This window comes from Camelus ferus, chromosome 11 (genome assembly GCF_009834535.1).
Source record: "Camelus ferus isolate YT-003-E chromosome 11, BCGSAC_Cfer_1.0, whole genome shotgun sequence".
In the NCBI taxonomy this organism is placed as follows: domain Eukaryota; kingdom Metazoa; phylum Chordata; class Mammalia; order Artiodactyla; family Camelidae; genus Camelus; species Camelus ferus.
Window position 1 is genome coordinate 38,248,726 of NC_045706.1, and position 18,678 is coordinate 38,267,403.

At 35.4% G+C, this 18,678-nt stretch overlaps 1 protein-coding gene across 1 annotated transcript in view; it reads right to left on the reverse strand.

The window, feature by feature from the left end:
- The window catches only part of PCDH15 (protocadherin related 15), a 1,335,438-nt gene that overhangs the window by 334,504 nt on the left and 982,256 nt on the right, over positions 1-18,678 (reverse strand). The window contains exons 11-12 of the mRNA XM_032491427.1: positions 12,406-12,525; positions 7,228-7,338 (exon numbers count right to left, since the gene is read on the reverse strand). Coding sequence (XP_032347318.1) covers positions 7,228-7,338; positions 12,406-12,525 — 231 coding nt within the window. The remainder of the gene's footprint in view (positions 1-7,227; positions 7,339-12,405; positions 12,526-18,678) is intronic.

Sequence of the window (18,678 nt, forward strand, 5' to 3'; positions counted from 1 at the left end):
CATTCCTAACTTGTGAGGCCCTGGAAGGTATTGTGAATTCATGATGCTCTTCTTCCAGTGCAGAACCAAATCAGATCTTAAAAGAATTATCTAAAACAAAGCCCCTGGCAATTAAGATAAAAACCAAAAAGAGGAAAAACAAAAACCAAAAAACCAAAAAAAACTTTTGTTCTTTCTAGTAAAATGCTACTGTTTAAGACTCCTTTGAATAAAGGAAATAACACTCTAAATTGGGAGTGATATAAATAAACATAATTATTTCCTTAAATATTTTATGTGATTTCATTAAGTTTACATTTTCATTCAACGCTATGTGAGAATCCAATACGTATTAAAAACGACCAAAAAGAACAATCCTTCCACTCCTCTCATCTTCCTTTCTCATTTTTTCTATCATTTAAAAAATAATAAGATCATATTTAAAATTTTTAAACATTTAAAAATAATAAAATATCATTAGTTTAGGAAACTGTGACTGTAACTAGCAAGCAAGAATAGATCTCAAAGTTAATTGTTTGACTGTTTAATTTGTATTTTCTCAATGTGCATTATTTTTTCACATATCATTTGTACACTTGCTAACATTAAGCATTTAATTACATGAAACCTTTAGTTAGCTTCCATAACCATTTTGAATATAGCTTTGCAAGTAATTGAAGGTAACAGAAAGAATAATCTAGAACAAACACTGACATGCAGGAATTTAAAAGCATATACAACTTCAACAGAGAATCAAGAAAGTCACAAGGGATATTCATTAGAGTGTGAGATTTGACTCAGCCAGCATTATCTGTCAATGCTTCATAAAAACGTGGTGTTGACCTTATCCCTGACTACTTAGCATCTTTATTCAAAGCCTCCAATCTTCTGGTCCCATATGATCTATGATGGCAACACATTATAACATGATATCTGATATATCAAAAACAATCATTTTTAAAATCAATTATTTACTAAATAAGTAGAAAAATTCATCAATACACTACAAGAACTATATTTTTATTCAAAAAAAGAGGTGCCTAGTAGAACTTCAAACAAAGTTACTTTTATAAATAGCTCAGAGACAATTAACTGTCACAATCTACTCTTTTTACAAGGCACATTTTCAGAAAACTGCAAATATTTCAACTATGAAAATGTTAAGGCAATAAAACACCTCTATCGGATGATAATACTTCAATTTCTTCATCTCAATTGAAAGGCTTCCTTGCTATAAAATAGTTTAATTGCCCACTATTCTTTGATCTAACTAGAGATAAATGCTAATTTCTAATTCATTCAGCATCTGCTCTATATTTAGAACTGTTATTAAGTTAAATATTGGTTATGTGGAATGGAGCCAGGAGAGATGTGGACTGTAACAAATACTGTGAAACTACATGAAACCTGGTTTTAAAATGAGTATGAGACAAACATGCTGATGTTCTGATTTATTTTTAAGGCAATGTCACAGGAGCCTTGGAATAAAGGGACTCCTCACATTTACATACTTAGTATTCAGGTAGTTCACAGTTTAACAAAATGGCTAGAGGCTCCTACCAGACTCACTCATAGAACAGATACATATATTACACTCTTTCCTTAGCTTATCAGGTATTTGCAGTTGAGAAAGGGAAAAAAAGCAACATAATTAGAGTTGCTTGAAGTCTTTTGACCCTAATTCAGTTACCTAAGACCTTGGAGGTGTCTGCCTTGCCTTTGCTCACCAATGAAGGATGGAATATCACTGACTAAAAATTTAAACTTACACTGGTAGCTTAAGTTATTTAGATTTCTTTATTTAAAAAAGAAAACAGCTGCAACAAGATTGCCTTTGTCTCAATCACTTTAGAAGTGTGTTTTCCTTTTTTTCCCTTGAAAATGGTTTTTGTTTGAGTCATTTACCTAATTTTCTTCATTTTTTCATGTGTACTAATAGGTAGGATAGTATCATGTTTTACATCTCCACATGCTTACATATCTTCATTATGTAAACATTCTATAAATATTTCTTAAACCATCAACCACCATCCTTCCATTTCGGTCCCACGGCTCAGAATATGCCCAAGAAACTGGCAGAACTAAAAACAATGGGTTTAAAAGTACTTATTTCACACATTAGTACGAGGTAGACATGAGGGAAGGCCAGGAGAGGGGTTGTTTCTGAAAAGTTGTTTATATAGTTTGAAATCTTAAAGTATAGAAAGTGATTTTTATATCCAAACCCACATAATAGCAATGTTTTGAAAGAGAGCAAAATTTACCACTCCAAAATATGCCACATGGGCATATTGATTATTTTGCATTAAAGTTTCTTAAGAACCAGTCAGTACACATTCTGATCCTCCCTTGAAAGTATGAAATAATTCTTCCACGTGAAAAAAGAACCCTCCTTGTACCACGAGGGTAGAAGTTATCATTATCACCAGAAATACGGAATTTGGGGCCAAAAGGCTACATTAAAAAAAAAAGTGGTATTTATTCACTAATGTGATACCCTAAGCCCAAGCCCCTTTGTCTTGCAAATTCTCCACAAATTTGTTTCCTTGTCTAAAAGGCATAAAAGCTTCCTGTTTTTGAGTCTTATATATGTTTTTTAATACTCCCGAACATACAAATTGTTAAATTTGTTTTTCTTTTGTTAATCTGTGTTATGTTAATTATTAGGCCAGCTAAAGAACTGTTAAAGAAAACGACTATTCAGAAACCTTAATTAAATAGAGTTGAGAGACCAGAAGGAGGAGCTCTCACACCCTGCAATGAGAGAACAGAAAAAGAATGAGTACTCTTCAACCCTGGCAACAACTCAGCAGTGAAAAGCCATGGTCTCTTTGTGTACTATAGCTCTCCCCATTTCCTTTTTCCCTCTACAAAAAAGCTCTTCAACCCTTGATATGCAGGGGCTTGCACATGGCTCACTGTGATTGCAGACTCCCAAATTGTAATTCTCTGCTAATCCCAAATAAACCCACTTTTGCTGGAGAAATAACTGACAGTCTGTTTGAGGTCAACATATCCGTGGCCCATACAGGGACCAGAGAAAACCCTCAATGACTCCAAAGCTGGTGAGAAATCAGGCACAATATCCACAATTAAGCACATTGTCACTCACTGGTTTTTTTGCCAACCCTGGAAATTGATAGTATGTCTTTTCACGGGATCTGAGCTTCTGCACTCTTTTTGACTGAAGCTCTCCAAGCTTTATTAAGGCTCTGTTTTGAGGTTTTGATCTTTCTGGTTAAGACCTTGTTCTGGATGTGAAGACATGTTTAGCATTTCAGTCTGATCTTAAAATCAGCCTCTTTTGATGGAAACTGACTAGACTTTGGCCCATTCACTTTGGAACTGTGACTGTTTCTCCTGAAACTGGCTGGGCTTCAGCCTGTTCCATTGGGAACAGGAGCTACTTCATTGAAACTGTGCCATTTCAACCTTCAGTCCATTCCTTTGGGATCTATGGGAACTGACCTTAAGAACCTTCAGCATGGCTTCTCTTGGGCCAAACTTCCCTTAGAACTGGCTGGTATTAAGCCTGCAGGTTGTCTGGGCTATCTGGACTATAATTAGAACAAGGACTCCAACGAGATGGAGACAGGCATCATAATGTCCTAAGTTTCTCCAAACCCCAAACTAAGTGTCAACTATGATGTTTTCTCACGCTAGTTGGGTATTGAAAGAAAATTGATTCCAAATTTCTCTCCTATGATCAAACCTCTGTATGTTTGACTAAAAATAACACTAACTCAATTTTTATGAGAAGAACCAAAGGACATAGCTTTAAGGCCTTAAAGGAAATTCTGACAAACCTACCTGCCCTTGGGCATCCCAATTATTAGGTTCCATTTTTCCTTTTTGTAAATGAAAAATAAGGGGATGTCTTTAGGGTACATATTCAAAGACATGGAGACAACCATCAACTCATAGGTAGCCAGCAACTGGACCTTGTGGCACAGGGATACCCCCTTGCCTTAGAGCCATTATGACCACTGCCATTTTGGTTAATCAAGAAAATCTCTTTAACCATTTTTGTACCTTAGGCAGTAGAAGCCCCCCTGAATTCTCATCTACATTCAATATTTCTTATTCAGCTGCCTCACTTCCCATGAAGTCCTTTTGTTAGCTGCTTCTCACACAACTCTTTTACATTTTAATAAACGTAACCCTGCAACTTTCCCCTTCCATCACTGAGGAATTCTCTCACAATTACTTAATGCTGACAGATTACCTCCTGACTCCTCATTCTGATCTGTAGGAAATATGTTTAGGTAATGATGACTTCTCATGGTTCACTAACGGTTCTGATTTAAAAGGTGACAATAGCAAACATTGTCCTGGGTATGCTATTGCAACTTCTTTTAATGTTGTGGAGACAACGTTCTTATCTATGGCTACTTCAGCCCAGTGGGCTGAATTATACACTTTTATACAGGCTTGCATTTTAGACAAGCAAAACTGCCAAAACTTACACTAACAGTAGATATGCTTGCAGAGAATCTCATGATTTGGGAATGCTGTGGGAGCAGTGTGGCTTCTTTACCTCCAGCGGAAATAAAATTTAAAATGGTTCCTGTATTCAGGAATTATTGGATGCAATACTTTTACCTACCACTTCAGCTATGATTAAGATGCTGGGGCATTCTAAACTTGACTCTGTGGACACTAAGGGAAATTACCTTGCTGACATTTCCACAAGAAATGCAGCCTCTAAAGGAACCAATAGCTGCCAAACCTCTATCCTGGTGTAAAGGAATATTTTTCCAAATGATAACTCAGAAAAACTGGCTAGACGAGTCAACAATTGGCCTCAGAAGAGGAAAAACAAGATCAGAAATTCAGCAATTTTGTTGATTTGCTATCAAGAAAAATCTCTAGTATGGACCAAATAACAATCCTCACAAGAACCCTATGTGGTATGTTTCATTAATGTCCTCATTTTACTACTTAGGAAACTGACATACAGAGTATGTCCTGAGTCATATAGCTAAGAAATGGCAAAACTGTGATTTGAATAATGGTTCTAAAGTTCATGCTTTTACCACTATACTGGACTCATTGCCTCTCTTGAGAGTCATGAGAGTAGCTATCAATTCTGTGCCAAAAAAACAAAAACAAACAAAAAACCCTGAAGTGTAGTTGAATAAATCGTGATGCATCCTAATTTTGGTATATTATACAACTTTTAAAAAGATATAATCTGAAAAGTTTTAAAAACAGCAAAAATCTTGTAACTTTCTATATTTTGCACTCACATTTAAATTTATATAAAAGTTACTATTACAGATAAACTCAAATCTTCTTTCAATGTCTCATCAATTCCTTTCCTTCCTTTCAAGGGTTCATGTATATCCTTCTATGTCAGAATTTTACCCTTGACATGCTAAAAACGTATCACTCTTTCCCATGTTACAAGCAATCCAGCAAATTGGATTCAAATTGTTACAGATGTCTTTATAAATATTTTAAGTTAGACAGCAACTCAGATGATTTCTTTTATTATACATTTCTTTTTTGATGCTCATTTTAAATAGTGCAATAAATATTAGCTTTCAAATATATTCCACAGCAATCTGACTTCTCTGTAAATTTTATTCGAGATTCTGAGTCAGAAAGGAAAACCGTATCTTTTTTCACATTTTCACTTACATAGGAAGAAACAAAGATTTCAGTGTTTTTGAGGAATTCTGAGAGGACGTCTTTAATAGATTTTGCTTTTTCCTATATCCACAGTTTCTGCTCTAGTCTGTGCAACTGAACACCAAGACAACCCACACTGAATTGGAAAAAGAAAAAAAAAAAAGAAGCAAAAACAAATATTTTGAATGAAATCCTAGAAATTTGGCTTCAAAAATCAGATTTCTACCTATATCTTCGCAAACATATATATGTATATATGTACACATGCATGCCCTTTCTGTTGAAATATATCTAAGAAAAACAAAACATGGCTACTTAGTGACACCTTGTTGCATATAAATTTGTTCAGAACAGCTGATGGAGGATACTTTCCTTTTGCCACTCCCTCATGTCTTTCTGTTCTGCTATAAAAATAAAATGAGAATGCTTAGGAGTTATTTAAAGGTACAAGTTGGCTTCAGAGTGTTACTACCTTATCAGAAAATGGCTCTGCCACTTACTATGGGACTTTTTCAATGTTAGACAATATCTGTTGCCAGCCCTGTTAGATTTTTGCTAAAATGCTAGTCCTGTTCTCCTCCTTTGTAACAATTTTTTTTTTTTTAAGGCCATCAACGTGCCAAGGCCCAGGAGATGAACCATACTTGCTTGTCATCCAGAGACGATTGTCTCATTCTTCTCTATTGCCCACAGACCGCTCCTGTTCTGTAAGTAAGGGGAAGTTGGGTGGGAAAGAATTCTGGGAAAGAGTTTCCTCTTAGATAAAAGGAGACAGCATCAACAAACATAAAAAGTTTTCATTTTACCCCACCCTTAAACTCAGACTTGAATTGCAGTTATGATGCTTATGACTCTGATATTCACTGGCAGATAAAGCATTGGAAAAATAACTAAGTTTCAACAAAGGACAGAGTTTAAGGATAGAAGGAAGCTGCTTCTTTGATGATATACTTGAGCTGTGAAACGAATCTTTGAATCACATAAAGCTAAGGATTTTTATTAAAACAACAGCAATAATAATAATAATAATAATAATAATAATAATAATAATAATAATAATAAATGTCCATGTTATGCAACCAATTATTCTTCAGGTTTTGTGTTACTGCTGTTCACCTATGAGGGTTATGTTCACAGTAGCTTATAGTAATGAGAAACTATTCAATAAATGATAAATTCTTCAATAAATGATTCAACAGTTCACTACCTTTAGTCTACTTTGGTGTCCCCTGGGGGGCTAATAAAAAATGCAGGTATTCCACTTCTACGCTCTGAAATTAGAAATCTGCATTTTTAATACACTCCCAAGGTGATTCTGCTATAGTTGTTTGGTGGATCATGCTTTGAAAAATACTTCAGTGAGAGCTAAAAACAAATCATTGGATAGCGGGTATGAGTGATTCAAAGAATGAAGAATACAGTAAGTGGAAATAATCTTCCTACCTTGTCTCAGTTCCACCCCATTCCCCATCTAGAAGAATATAATATACAAATCATACTGAGGACAGGGCTAACCTGTTGAGGCTGCAAATTATAGTGAGCCCTTATACATTCTGGATGAGTTCTTTGCTTCATAACTTCTGGGGAGGAAAGTAAGAGAAACTGAACACTCACGTTAGCTTGGATGATGACAAAGTAGCGAGTCTTATCTTCATAGTTGAGTCTCTTCCTTAGCACTACATTTCCAGTCAACATGAGGGGAATTTCAAAGGTGTCATTGGATGTCTGAAAATAGGTAAAGATACACATTTGAGATCATTTTTACTTTTAGCATTGGGTTTTTTTGTTTTGTGTAGTTGCAGTTGTGGATGTGATTGTGGACACCAATGAAATACTTAGCTTGAATCTACATTAGATTATTTTAGAAAAATGAGGAGGGGGAGGTGGAGGAGGAGAAAGAGGAGACAGGAGAAGGAAAACGGAAGAAGGGGAAGGAAGGAAGGAAGGAAGAAAGAAAGATAGATGTGTGTGTGTGTGTACACTCTCAGCTGACGCTAGGAGAGTTACTTAGGAACTGAGATTTAATGAGAGATTTAATGACTCAAACCCCCCATCTCAAGCTCATTCAGGGAATGTAGGCAAATTAACCTTTAATATCTAGAATTGTAATCTCTCCCTCTCATCATCTTTCTCTCCCTCTCTCTCTGGTACACACATACACTCAGAGTACACAATTGATAGATTTTTTTAAAATCACTTACTCTGTGCTCATATAATTGGCTTTGCAGGTCTTTCTTGGATATAATCATTTAAAAAGTATCATTTTAAAATATAAATGTAAAAAATGTATCATGAAGGATATTTATAATTAAAAACAGGCATTTGACATTTCCCTTGAATTTTTGCCTATTTAAGGATTGCTTATATCTATCAGTGGGACTCCCAACTATGCCAGGGAATATAAAAATGGCTTAATCTAAATACCTAAGTTAATTATGGGGCAACAATGAGTTAATAATTGCCATATATACTATAAAACACAACTCAGTGTGTTGTTATAGGTTGTTAACTTTCAAAGATTCAACAATTACAGAGACATGTATCAATTTCTAGCGTATTTATGGAAGATATGATGGGTTCCTTATCAAAAAGCCACCTTCATCTTTGGACTCAGAACTCCAAATGAGTTCACATAACTGATGGCTCTGTACTTTAGGTGAAGCTATGCACCCAAGTAGAATGGGTTTTGACAAATCTGATGCAACCATGGAAATTCCTCACTCCTTACTAGTGATTGTTTTGGAAATGTGTGTGAGATCTAATTCTAGAAAATCTGAAGAATTTTTCTTAATTGTAAAAAAAAAGAGAGACAAGAAAAATATGTTTCCCTTTCTGCTTATAGATGCTTCTGTAAGGATATAAAACCTGGAACTTTCAGCAGCCATCTTGGAACTACTGATAGAGTTAATCTAGAAGTAAATAGAATGCTGAAGATGGGAGAGCAGAAAATGGAAAGAGCCCGGATCTGTGTTGTCTCTGAGTTGCTTAACAAATCCTATTATCACCCCTTCTCCGAATAACCTGTTATGAGAGATGATGTGTGACTTTGTTGGCTAAGTCATTTTAAATTCAGTTTTCTATTATTTGCAGCTGAAAGCACTTTGATACACCTCAAAAATATATACTGAATTGAGATTTGAACTGCACCCAAGAGAAAGAATTTTCAGTTTGAGTGCAACCAAGTTCTCTGCTAAAATTAAAAACAAACAAACAAGCAAACAAATCTCCAACAAACAAATAGCATCAGGAGTCTCTCCACAATGTAAAATTCACAATGTCCAGGTTAGAGTCCAGAACAATTTGATGTATGATGAGCCAGAAAATGTGATCCCTTTTCAGGAGGAGAGAAAGCCAGTGGAAGACCAACATTAGGACAGGCAGACAGGATTTTTAAAGCAACTGTTATAATGATGCTGTTCTCAGAGGGATTAAAAACAATATGCTCAGTATAGATGAAAATATGGGAAATCTGAGGAAAAAAAATACATACTTTAAAAACAAGGAAAATTTAAACCTGAAGAGTATATGATCTGGAATTTAGAAAATAATACATAAAAAAGACGCTTTTTTTTGGTACTTTGGAAAAGTTTAAGGTTAGAACAGAGATGGCAGAGGACACAGTAATTTTGAAGACAGATCAACAGAAAACACCCAGTTTGCAATCAAGTGATTAAAATATACTGAAAATATTTGAACAGAGCCTGTACCTGTGGATACCTAGCATGAACAGAGCCTGTACTTAAATGTCTAGCATGCCTGTAATTAAAGTCTCAGGGAGAAGAGTCAGAGAAATGGCATGAAAATATCAAACAAAAATGTCTGATAATTTCCTTAGCTGATGAAATACAAATTCAGAGATCAAAGAAGTTCAGCAAATCCCCTTAAACAAGATAATTACAAAGGAAACTACACATTGACATGCCATGGTCCAGTTGCTAAACGTTCAAAATTAAAATAAAACTCTTGAAAGCAGTCAGAGAAAAGTGGCCCATTACGTACTGGGAAACATGATTCAAATTTCCATTTACTTTCCTTATCAGAAACATTTGGAGGCCAGTGTCTAAAGTGATGGGAAGAATTAATTAAAAAATAATCTGTACTATTGTAAGGTAGAAGTTACATTTATAAATTTCTATAAGGATGACTTAGATAATGTAAGTAAGTGAAGCAATGGGAGTATAAGTGGATATACATATACTGTCTGAGTGATAGAAGTTTGTTCCTAATGGGAAAACACTAATTCAACTCTAGCTGATTGCTGTCTTATCAGAAATCAGTACCAGGGTTGTCATATGTCTACTTCTTTTAAGAGAGAAGAGAAAACTAAGTTTGAATGTGACATTTCATTATTTTTAAGTATTGGCTCAAAAATTATTTGAAATAATGGGTGTCCAAAAAAAATGTCTGTGAGTAGAATGAAACTCCAGGTCACTAATTTGGGATTGCTGCTAACAAATAATGTAGCATCAGATGGAAAACAAACAAAATAAAACAAAACAAAAAATACCCTGAGATTTTTAAGTAGAACAGATTACACTTTTTACCATTTATCATACAGTGTGAGACCAATTTTAAAGAAATTATAATTGTGGTTGCAAAAGCCAGAGGTGGCCACATGTTCAGTTACGTATGTTTGGAATACACACAAGTTTGTTTTGATATTAAGAAATAAGCAGAGTAATATTATTATGCTACTAATTGTAGGCAGAATTTCTAGAGATTTAACAGCAGCAGAATGAAAGTCATCAGGTTGTTCTTTACCGTAGATCTTACAAGAGAAGAAACTGGTATTGAGGTTTCCACTAAGCTTCTATGATGACTAAAGATGGATTCTCTCTGTAAGGATATGAGTTGAGCAATGCTTTCTCTTCCAATTTACCCTAAAGTTAAGTGCTGCCGTGGTCTTATTGTTTTGCCTTATTGAATTAGGACTAGGCTCAGAGAATTTATTCCACAGCAGTGGTACCTTGCTAACATACATTTATTTCCTTTTTTTTTTGCAGTTTGGAAGCCGCATGTGACTGATTAGTTTATTCAATCTGTAGGTAGTAAAAGGTACATATTATATTTCATGCAAAGCCCACAAATCCCTGAAAAGGGGAAGCAACTCAGAAGGAATTACTGCACAGCTAACAAGACATTTCAGCCTCACAAAACTTCTAAAAGGTATCCTCCAAGTAATAATACATTTTTTTCTCACACTATATCTCAATCTTGGATAGATTTTTTTTTCTTAATGCAGTGTAATAAATACTTCCCTACAATACCTGCCTGGCCTGGCCGTTCTAGACTTGCTGCGAGTTTCTTTTTTTACAGCTTGAAGAGTAAAGATTAGGAAATGACCTTCATAAAATGCAAGCTAGAAGCATGACACACACATACAATTAACTTTTAAAAATCCAAATAGTAAAGACAAGAAATGGTTTAGAAATATTCTGCAGGATCAGCTGCCTGTTTCTACTTTTAAGGGAAAAGTGTGTCTCTGGTCTTTTTCTCTTCTGCTGTTTCTTTGATCTTTTCCACTTCACTGCCTGTGTAACCTCTTATACACACTGTGCTTTTCTGTCACATTCTCATTATCTCTCCATCTCTTGGTTTCATTATCTCTGTCTACAAACATGTGGAGGCTCATATTTTAGAGGAAAAACAAAAACAAAAAAAATCCCCCCAAATCTTCCCTTAACCCTGCTATACCCATGGGTCTTTTTTTATTTGTTTGCTTCTGTTCTCCAATGTTTTTGAAAATTTAACACAAGTGCTACAACTATTTTATTAGCGCACAACAGCGGAAAAGTGGAGCACACACTACCCTGCAATTGAGTCCTGACGCTCCAGCTCAGAAGTGGCTATGTGTTACCAGACCAGTCACGTCACCGATGAGCTGGGTTCTGTCCTATGCAACAGAGATACAACTACAACTAACGGATGTGTGAGAATAAAATTAGAAAATGCACTCATAGCTCACTTAATTCTCACAATAAATTTGGTAGAGTTTATTGTGAGTTCTTAAGTGTCTGCAAGCTCAACAGCTTTTGTTTGTTTGTTTAAAACTTTTCACAAGAAATACATAATTTAGAAACAAAGACATAGTATTTACTTTTCCACTCTTTATATTCTTAATATTGAACATGAAAGAGAAACAGTAATTGTAAAACTAACTTAAGAAGTGATGCTTTGGGGAGCCCATGGTGTTCTGAGAAGCTGCCTTGGGGAAAAGAGCAAAAAAAAAAGATGGTAGACAGGACTTCCAGCTCTAGCTTCAAGAAAACAATTCTTATTTTATTGGTGTTATATATAATATATCATTGGAAGAAATAATTTCACAGCCTAAAGCACCAAGTAGAAGCCCCATGGTTCAATGCAAAAAAACAAAAAAACCTATTGCTAGAGGCTTTATCCTCTATCTACCTTAGGTTTCATTGGAGGAGATGTGGCAGTGATGGTTTTAACTTGCAAATTCCGTAAAGCAGATGCATCACATTGGCTATAGCTTGTCCAATGATTTATTTAGAATGTTTAGGAGTCCACAGGCATAATGGAAATTTAACAAAAATGGCATATTATACCTACAAATACATTTTAAATTTTTACCTACAAAGCCCACCAAAAACTAGTTCTTAAAACTATAGCATAAATATTTTTAAATGTAATTTTGAGATAATTTTAATATAATATGAGTACTAATGTGGTTCCAGGAGCTGAGTAATAGAATACTACAATAAATATCCCCTTAAATAAGTGTGAATTTTATTCCTTATAGTGAAGTCACATTGCAAGTAGATATTTACTTACCGGATCATCTGGGTTGTACTGAATAACATATTCTATCTGTCCATTTGGGCCATCATCTATGTCTGTAGCTCCATTGTCTCCTGAAAATCCCGTAAATATTGTGGTGCCAACTGGAGTGAGCTGAAAAGAAAACAAAAGAAAAACTGTCAATTCTCATTTGATCAATGGCACACCAGAAGTGTTCCAGCACAAAACTCAGCCACTCACTTACAGAAAGGAAAAACAAGGCAGCTGTCCACAACCACAGACCTGAAACATTTCCAAAGAACACTTGCCAACCTTATATAGTAGGAGTTCCTATAAAGTCTGAAATTTTTAACATTGTGGTCCTTGCTTTGGGTAAAGAAATAGAAGGCTCTGATTCAGGGTGAAGCACATTTGGACCAATTTATGACCATTAGCATCTTAGTCCTAGTGCAGAAAATGCATTAAAAAACCTGATGCATTAAGTTATCTACAAGCTAGGATTTAAATTGTAAGAAGAAATTAGTTACTTTATTTTAAATTCAAAAATCATTTCAGAGAGATCAATGAAACCCAGGCTGGTAATCACACGCAAGCGGCAAATTTGAGGAAGAGAACTGAAGATGATGGATGCTCTGTCTACCAGAGGAGAGAGAAAGCTGGGGTCTTCTTCAGAGCTTGTAAAACTGGTTAAGTAGAAAGCCATCATGTGATAGACTGGAGAGATGTTCGTATCTTTTCATTTTGGATTAAAACAACAACAAAACACAGTGTAGCCTTTAAAAAACCATGATTTTACATTTGGCTTAAGTATCTAGCTTTATTTCTTACTGATCTCCATCAGAGAATTACTGTTGTTTTCTCTTACTTGTAGGTCTTCACACAATGTATTCCTACATCCAGAGTCTCTACTTCCTCAAGCTTTAGCTGGAATCCTTCTAATTCATTGCATTTCAACTTAATTAGGTATTGCCTTCTGCTAAACCATTCCTGACATAGCATTTCCCACCCCACAGTCGGTATCTGGAGTCCCTTTCTGCTATGCTTAACGTTTTACACTTTACTTCCTTAATCACTGCACTGTCAAAATGAATAAATAAATTTAGTCAGTAAACATAAGTTTTGTTCCCCTACAAAGAACTATAAACTTTTTAATATTTTGCTCTGAGATACGTTTTGTTAGTTTTTTAAATGGAATTCCCTCCATAGAGAAATAGTTTCAGGGAGGAAAAAACAAGGAGCTGTCTCATTTACTTCTATTCTCAAGGGCTACAGACCCAAATATCTGCAGGGATCCATCAGGTAATGGAAAGGAGTGAAGCAAGCCTCATGGGAAAGGTGGCATCTGGGGACCACGTGCCCCTCTAAAATGGCAGCTATGACTCAGCCCCAGAAAATCCTCACCATAATGAAATAAGGAGAGACTAGATTGTCTAGTATTCTGATTTTATAAGAAATCTCTTAGTTCAAAAATTGGCAGCAGATTTCAGAGAATTAAACTATGAATTTAACAGGGCCCCCCAAAATAAATCCATTGGCGCAGCAACCACAGCGGTTTGTAACCTCTGATTTAGAAAAAGAAGACAATTATGATTAAAGGAGTGATTTTCAAACTATACTTGTGGAGTCCACACTTTGGGGAACTGTGAGTACAAAGTAGTGCAAGTAAAAGTCAGCCCTCCTGGTAGCCAGCTTTGAGAGGCAAACTTGGACTTTCTGCAGCTCAAAGAGAACTGAGGATAAAGTGAGAGGAGATGGTTTAAATAGCACATATATGGACATGGACATGCTATTGGAAATGTTAGCTAACTAAAAAGCTTCCAAATCAACATTGTAATATTTTTTAATGTAATCCCTGTCCCCAAAGACATTATTCTCTGTTATAAACATTCACCCATTCTTGTGTCGTTGTGCTTTGATTTCTGAACTATGAAAATTTAAAATTGAATGCCAATGATTTGTTTCCAGGTACCTAATAAAACAGAGTATTTAAAAATCATGGTTGCCAAAGTAAATAACTGTGCCACAGAACTGAATTAAAAAATTAAAACCAAGCAAAAGACAAAAGGAAACAAAATACTTGAGCAGTAGATGTCTAGAATTTTTGAAAACAGATTTCTGCCCCAACTTTGAAAATGTGGTGTTTGGTTGTTGATAGCAAAGGACTCAGGCAGTATGTCGGGTTATTAGTTTAGCATTTGTTTAGACTAGTGAGTTCTGCTCTCTTCCATAGTTGCACATTTAGGCCAACATCTTAGCACAGATGGTTCCTATTCATTTCCACTACTGGAAATAAGCAAACATCCACACACAGACATGTATCTGTAAAATGCAATGCCAAAATGGATCAGTAATTGGGCTTCACACATTTATCCATGATCTACTGCTCAGATGGTGGACCTATTTGGGTTTGGACACAGGCTAGGATTTGGAATGTTTGAAGCTAATATGAGAGAGGTAGCTAAGAAAAGAGAGGATAAGGCATTTTGCAGGGGGAGGGGGAGGTAATTAGGTTTATTTTCTTTTTATCAATTAATTTTTTTAATGGAGGTAATGGGGATTGAACCCAGAACCTCATATATGCTAAGCATGTGCTCTACCACTGAGCTATAGGCTCACCTCCACCCTCTACTTACATTTTGTTTTAATATGAAGGGTCTGACAAAACTAAAAAGCTCCAATGAAATGGCCTATACTAGATGCAAACAAGTAAAAGAGAGTTGGAGCATGCAAAATGGTTTAAGAAAAATAGATTTCTGCAACCTATTTCAGTCCTTTTCTTTATATATATCCAACAAATATCCTATTTCAGTCTTTTTCTTTATATATATCCAACAAAAATGCATACATACCTATGTACACACACACACATTACATTATATAAATGCACATATATCACCATTACTTATTCTCATTACAGAAGACGTAGCACCCTAGTGTTTTCTGAACTTCTATATGTTATGTGGGGGTTGAAAATCTTCACATGCCAGCCAGGTTGTCCATTGCTGATACATTATTATTCAGTTTTCAGGGCACCTCAGCCATACACATGGCCATGTTCTGTGTCCTTTAACATTTCAGTAAGTCTCAGAAATATAAATTTAGCTTTCTGAAGGGCATTCTATGCATAGGATGATTATCAGCTTGGGCAGCAGCCTGAGGATGTCACTTACTTAATTTTTGTCTTTTTCCACAAGTGATTTGATACAACTATTGGGAAAATGCATAGATAAGTACACTTGCAAAAGTTAAAGAAAATCAAAGCAAGTAAATTCAAAATTTCAACAAGATGCATAAGAGAAATTAGACTGAATGGAAAAGGTGAGCAGTTCTCAGGTAACTGCCAGATTATCTTGTGAAATATAGCTATGTGACCCAACCTAAAAATTATGAATAATGTTCATAAGATAAATTTTTTCCTTACTAATCTTACTTGCATTATTTCCCCACAGAAGCATTGTACTCAGTTTCATATAAATACCATTGATTCTTATCATCCATGGTAGTTCTGTTTTAAAAAGTCACCACGAACACTGACTTAACAAATGCTGAACTGTTGCTCCTAAGGGGAATACTGGGTTATTACATTGCTGAGGGGATATAGGATTCAGTTCCTGCAAGTGTCTGATTACTAACATTTTCATCAACAAATCAACATAGAACCTTGTTTTATGTGTGTTTTTGTTTAAAAACACTTTATTTGATGTGTTTGGTCTATTGTACTGTAAAGGCTCTGTACTCCATTTTTCATTTGATTCTTTGAATTATTCAGCTCCAGAATTTCTGTTCAATTGTTTCTTTATTACTTCTCTCTCCTTGTTAAATTCCTCATTTTGTTTATGGCTTGTTTTCTTGATTTCATTGAATTATCTTTTTGTGCTTCTCTTGTAGCTCATTTAGTCTTCTCAAAACAGTTATTTTGAGTTCTTTATCAGGTAAATCACCAATTTCCAAGTTTTGGTGTTCCATTACTATAGGATTATATCTTTTGGTGATGGCATGTTTTCTTGCTTCTTCATGTTCCTTGGAGTTTTGCATTGCTGCTTTCACATTTGATGTAGCAGATACCTCCCCAAATCTACTGTAATTTTCAAGTTGGAGATATTTTTATTGGTTCTGCTTACGTCTGGGATTTTCTCCAATCTTGTGTGAATATACCTGCTCCACACTTGTTACTCCTTTATGTGGCCGATTTCTTAAGCTTGTTTATTTTCTCTGGTTTTAACAACTCACGAGTTTGGCTGCTGGAAACTTCTCTTTTGTTTTTCAGAAGGTGAAGCTACTGTCAAATTTATGGTTTCTCCTTTGCCCACACTCCCTGGCCTGATTTTCTGAGCATGTTCACTGTTTACACAAACTTGCTCTCACCATCTCACTTAGGACTGTGTACAGAGAGTTGGCCAGAGTGGGGAGTGGTGTGAGTTCAGTACTTGGGGTGTTGGGGAGGCCAATAAGGAGGTCCTTGTGTGATGTTAGCCAAGTGGCCTGTGCTGGCTTCTGGCTAGAGTCCTGAGCAAAGTTAGGAGGAACCAAACTTTTGATATTCTTATAGGTCTCTTTCCCAGTCTCCTCCCTCTCCAGAGTCATGGAGGTCATGCCTTAATAACCTGGCTGCTACTGGGGGAGCCAGGTACTCACTCATTGATCTCCCTTTCCCCTGTAGGAGAGGTCCCACCAGGCTAGTTTAGCCCCACTTTGTGTCACTTTGGAGAGAGGGACAGCATTGGGAAAACTACTCTTCCCCTTTCTAATGCATTCAAGCTTTCATTATTTTTTGCTTCAACATAGAGCTGGAATCTCTCCTCAGAGAGCTGGACTTTTACAAAGTTCTCTCATCCACGGATATCTGCCCAAGTTAGGATTACCCAGGTTTTGTCAAACCATGGCCCAGAGGAGTTGGGGCCAGTTCACTGTTCAGCTGGTTAAATGGCTTCTGCTAGTTTGCATTCCAAACTGAGGTCTTTCTCTCTATTATCCAATTCATAAGTGGGCACAACAACTTACAGGTCTCTTTGCATATGGTGTCATGGTATTGGATCCCACGACTACCACAGAGGTACTTTTGTTCATAAATAAATGCTAATTTTTATTTGTTAAATGTTAATTTTTATTTGTTAAAAGTTAATTTTTATTTGTTAAAGAAGAGACATCTTATACTACCATGATGCTGATGTCACTCCAGGCTAACTTTATATTCAGCAAAGAAATAGTATGCTGTTCATTCTAAGGAAACTATTGAGAAGGATGAATGTTGGAAAGCACTCCACAAATCATAATATTGTGTTAAATGTATATGTTTGCTGATTGGATAATTTCACTGGCATCAATGCCTTTGTATTGATAGGTAACAATAATCTCCTGACATTTGTATCTGTTGACTATTTCTTAGAGTCTCAGGTGATATAATATATTTGCATAAAAATAAAGATCTTTATCTTTATTTCTGATAGAAATAAAATGCTAAAATACATAATTTCTGAATATCTAAAATAGTGTTTCACATATATTTTAAACCAGTGCCTTCTGATAGACTTTAGTGACTTTAATGATTAAAATACACTGGAATGAAATGTACTGGAGTCTAGAAGAAAGAAAATGTACTGGAGTCCAGAAGAAAAGATTTTTTTTTATAGTAAGAACTAATGAAATAATACCACTTGAACTGGGAAATGATTGATGCAGACGATAATATTAACCAGTTTGGAAAACCTCCTCAAGAAAAAGCACCCCAAAGGGATGATTTAAAACACAACATGATCCATTGTTGTAAAATAAATAAATAAATAAACAAACAAATAAATAAATAAATATAAAATGCAATTGATGGGATTTTACTCTCCTACATACTTCATCAAGAATCCAAGTGTTTTGTTTTCCCCTCCCCTCTAAGAAAAGATAGAACATCTGAAGTGTCATGGGCATTAGGTAAGCTGAAATAAGATTCACTACACAATGATGAATATATAATAATGATTAATGACAGAACAATAACAATGGTGGTGAGGGCTCTATTTCTACTAATAACATCATCAAAACAGAAACATTAACTTCAGTGGAGCAAGATTCTGTACAAGTCTATACTAGACTAACACATGTTCATTTTTTCAATTACCAATACCATAATCTGATTTACTGTGCACTACATAGCCATTTCGTGCTAACTAGTCTTTTAAGAACAAACACCCAACAGAAGGTAATATTCTGTACAAACTACCACCGCTAGTGAAACTGGAGCCCTCCCCACCACGTTTAATTGAGACCTCAATTTTATGATTTTCTCTTACATTTTTGTAGCATAAAACCATACTC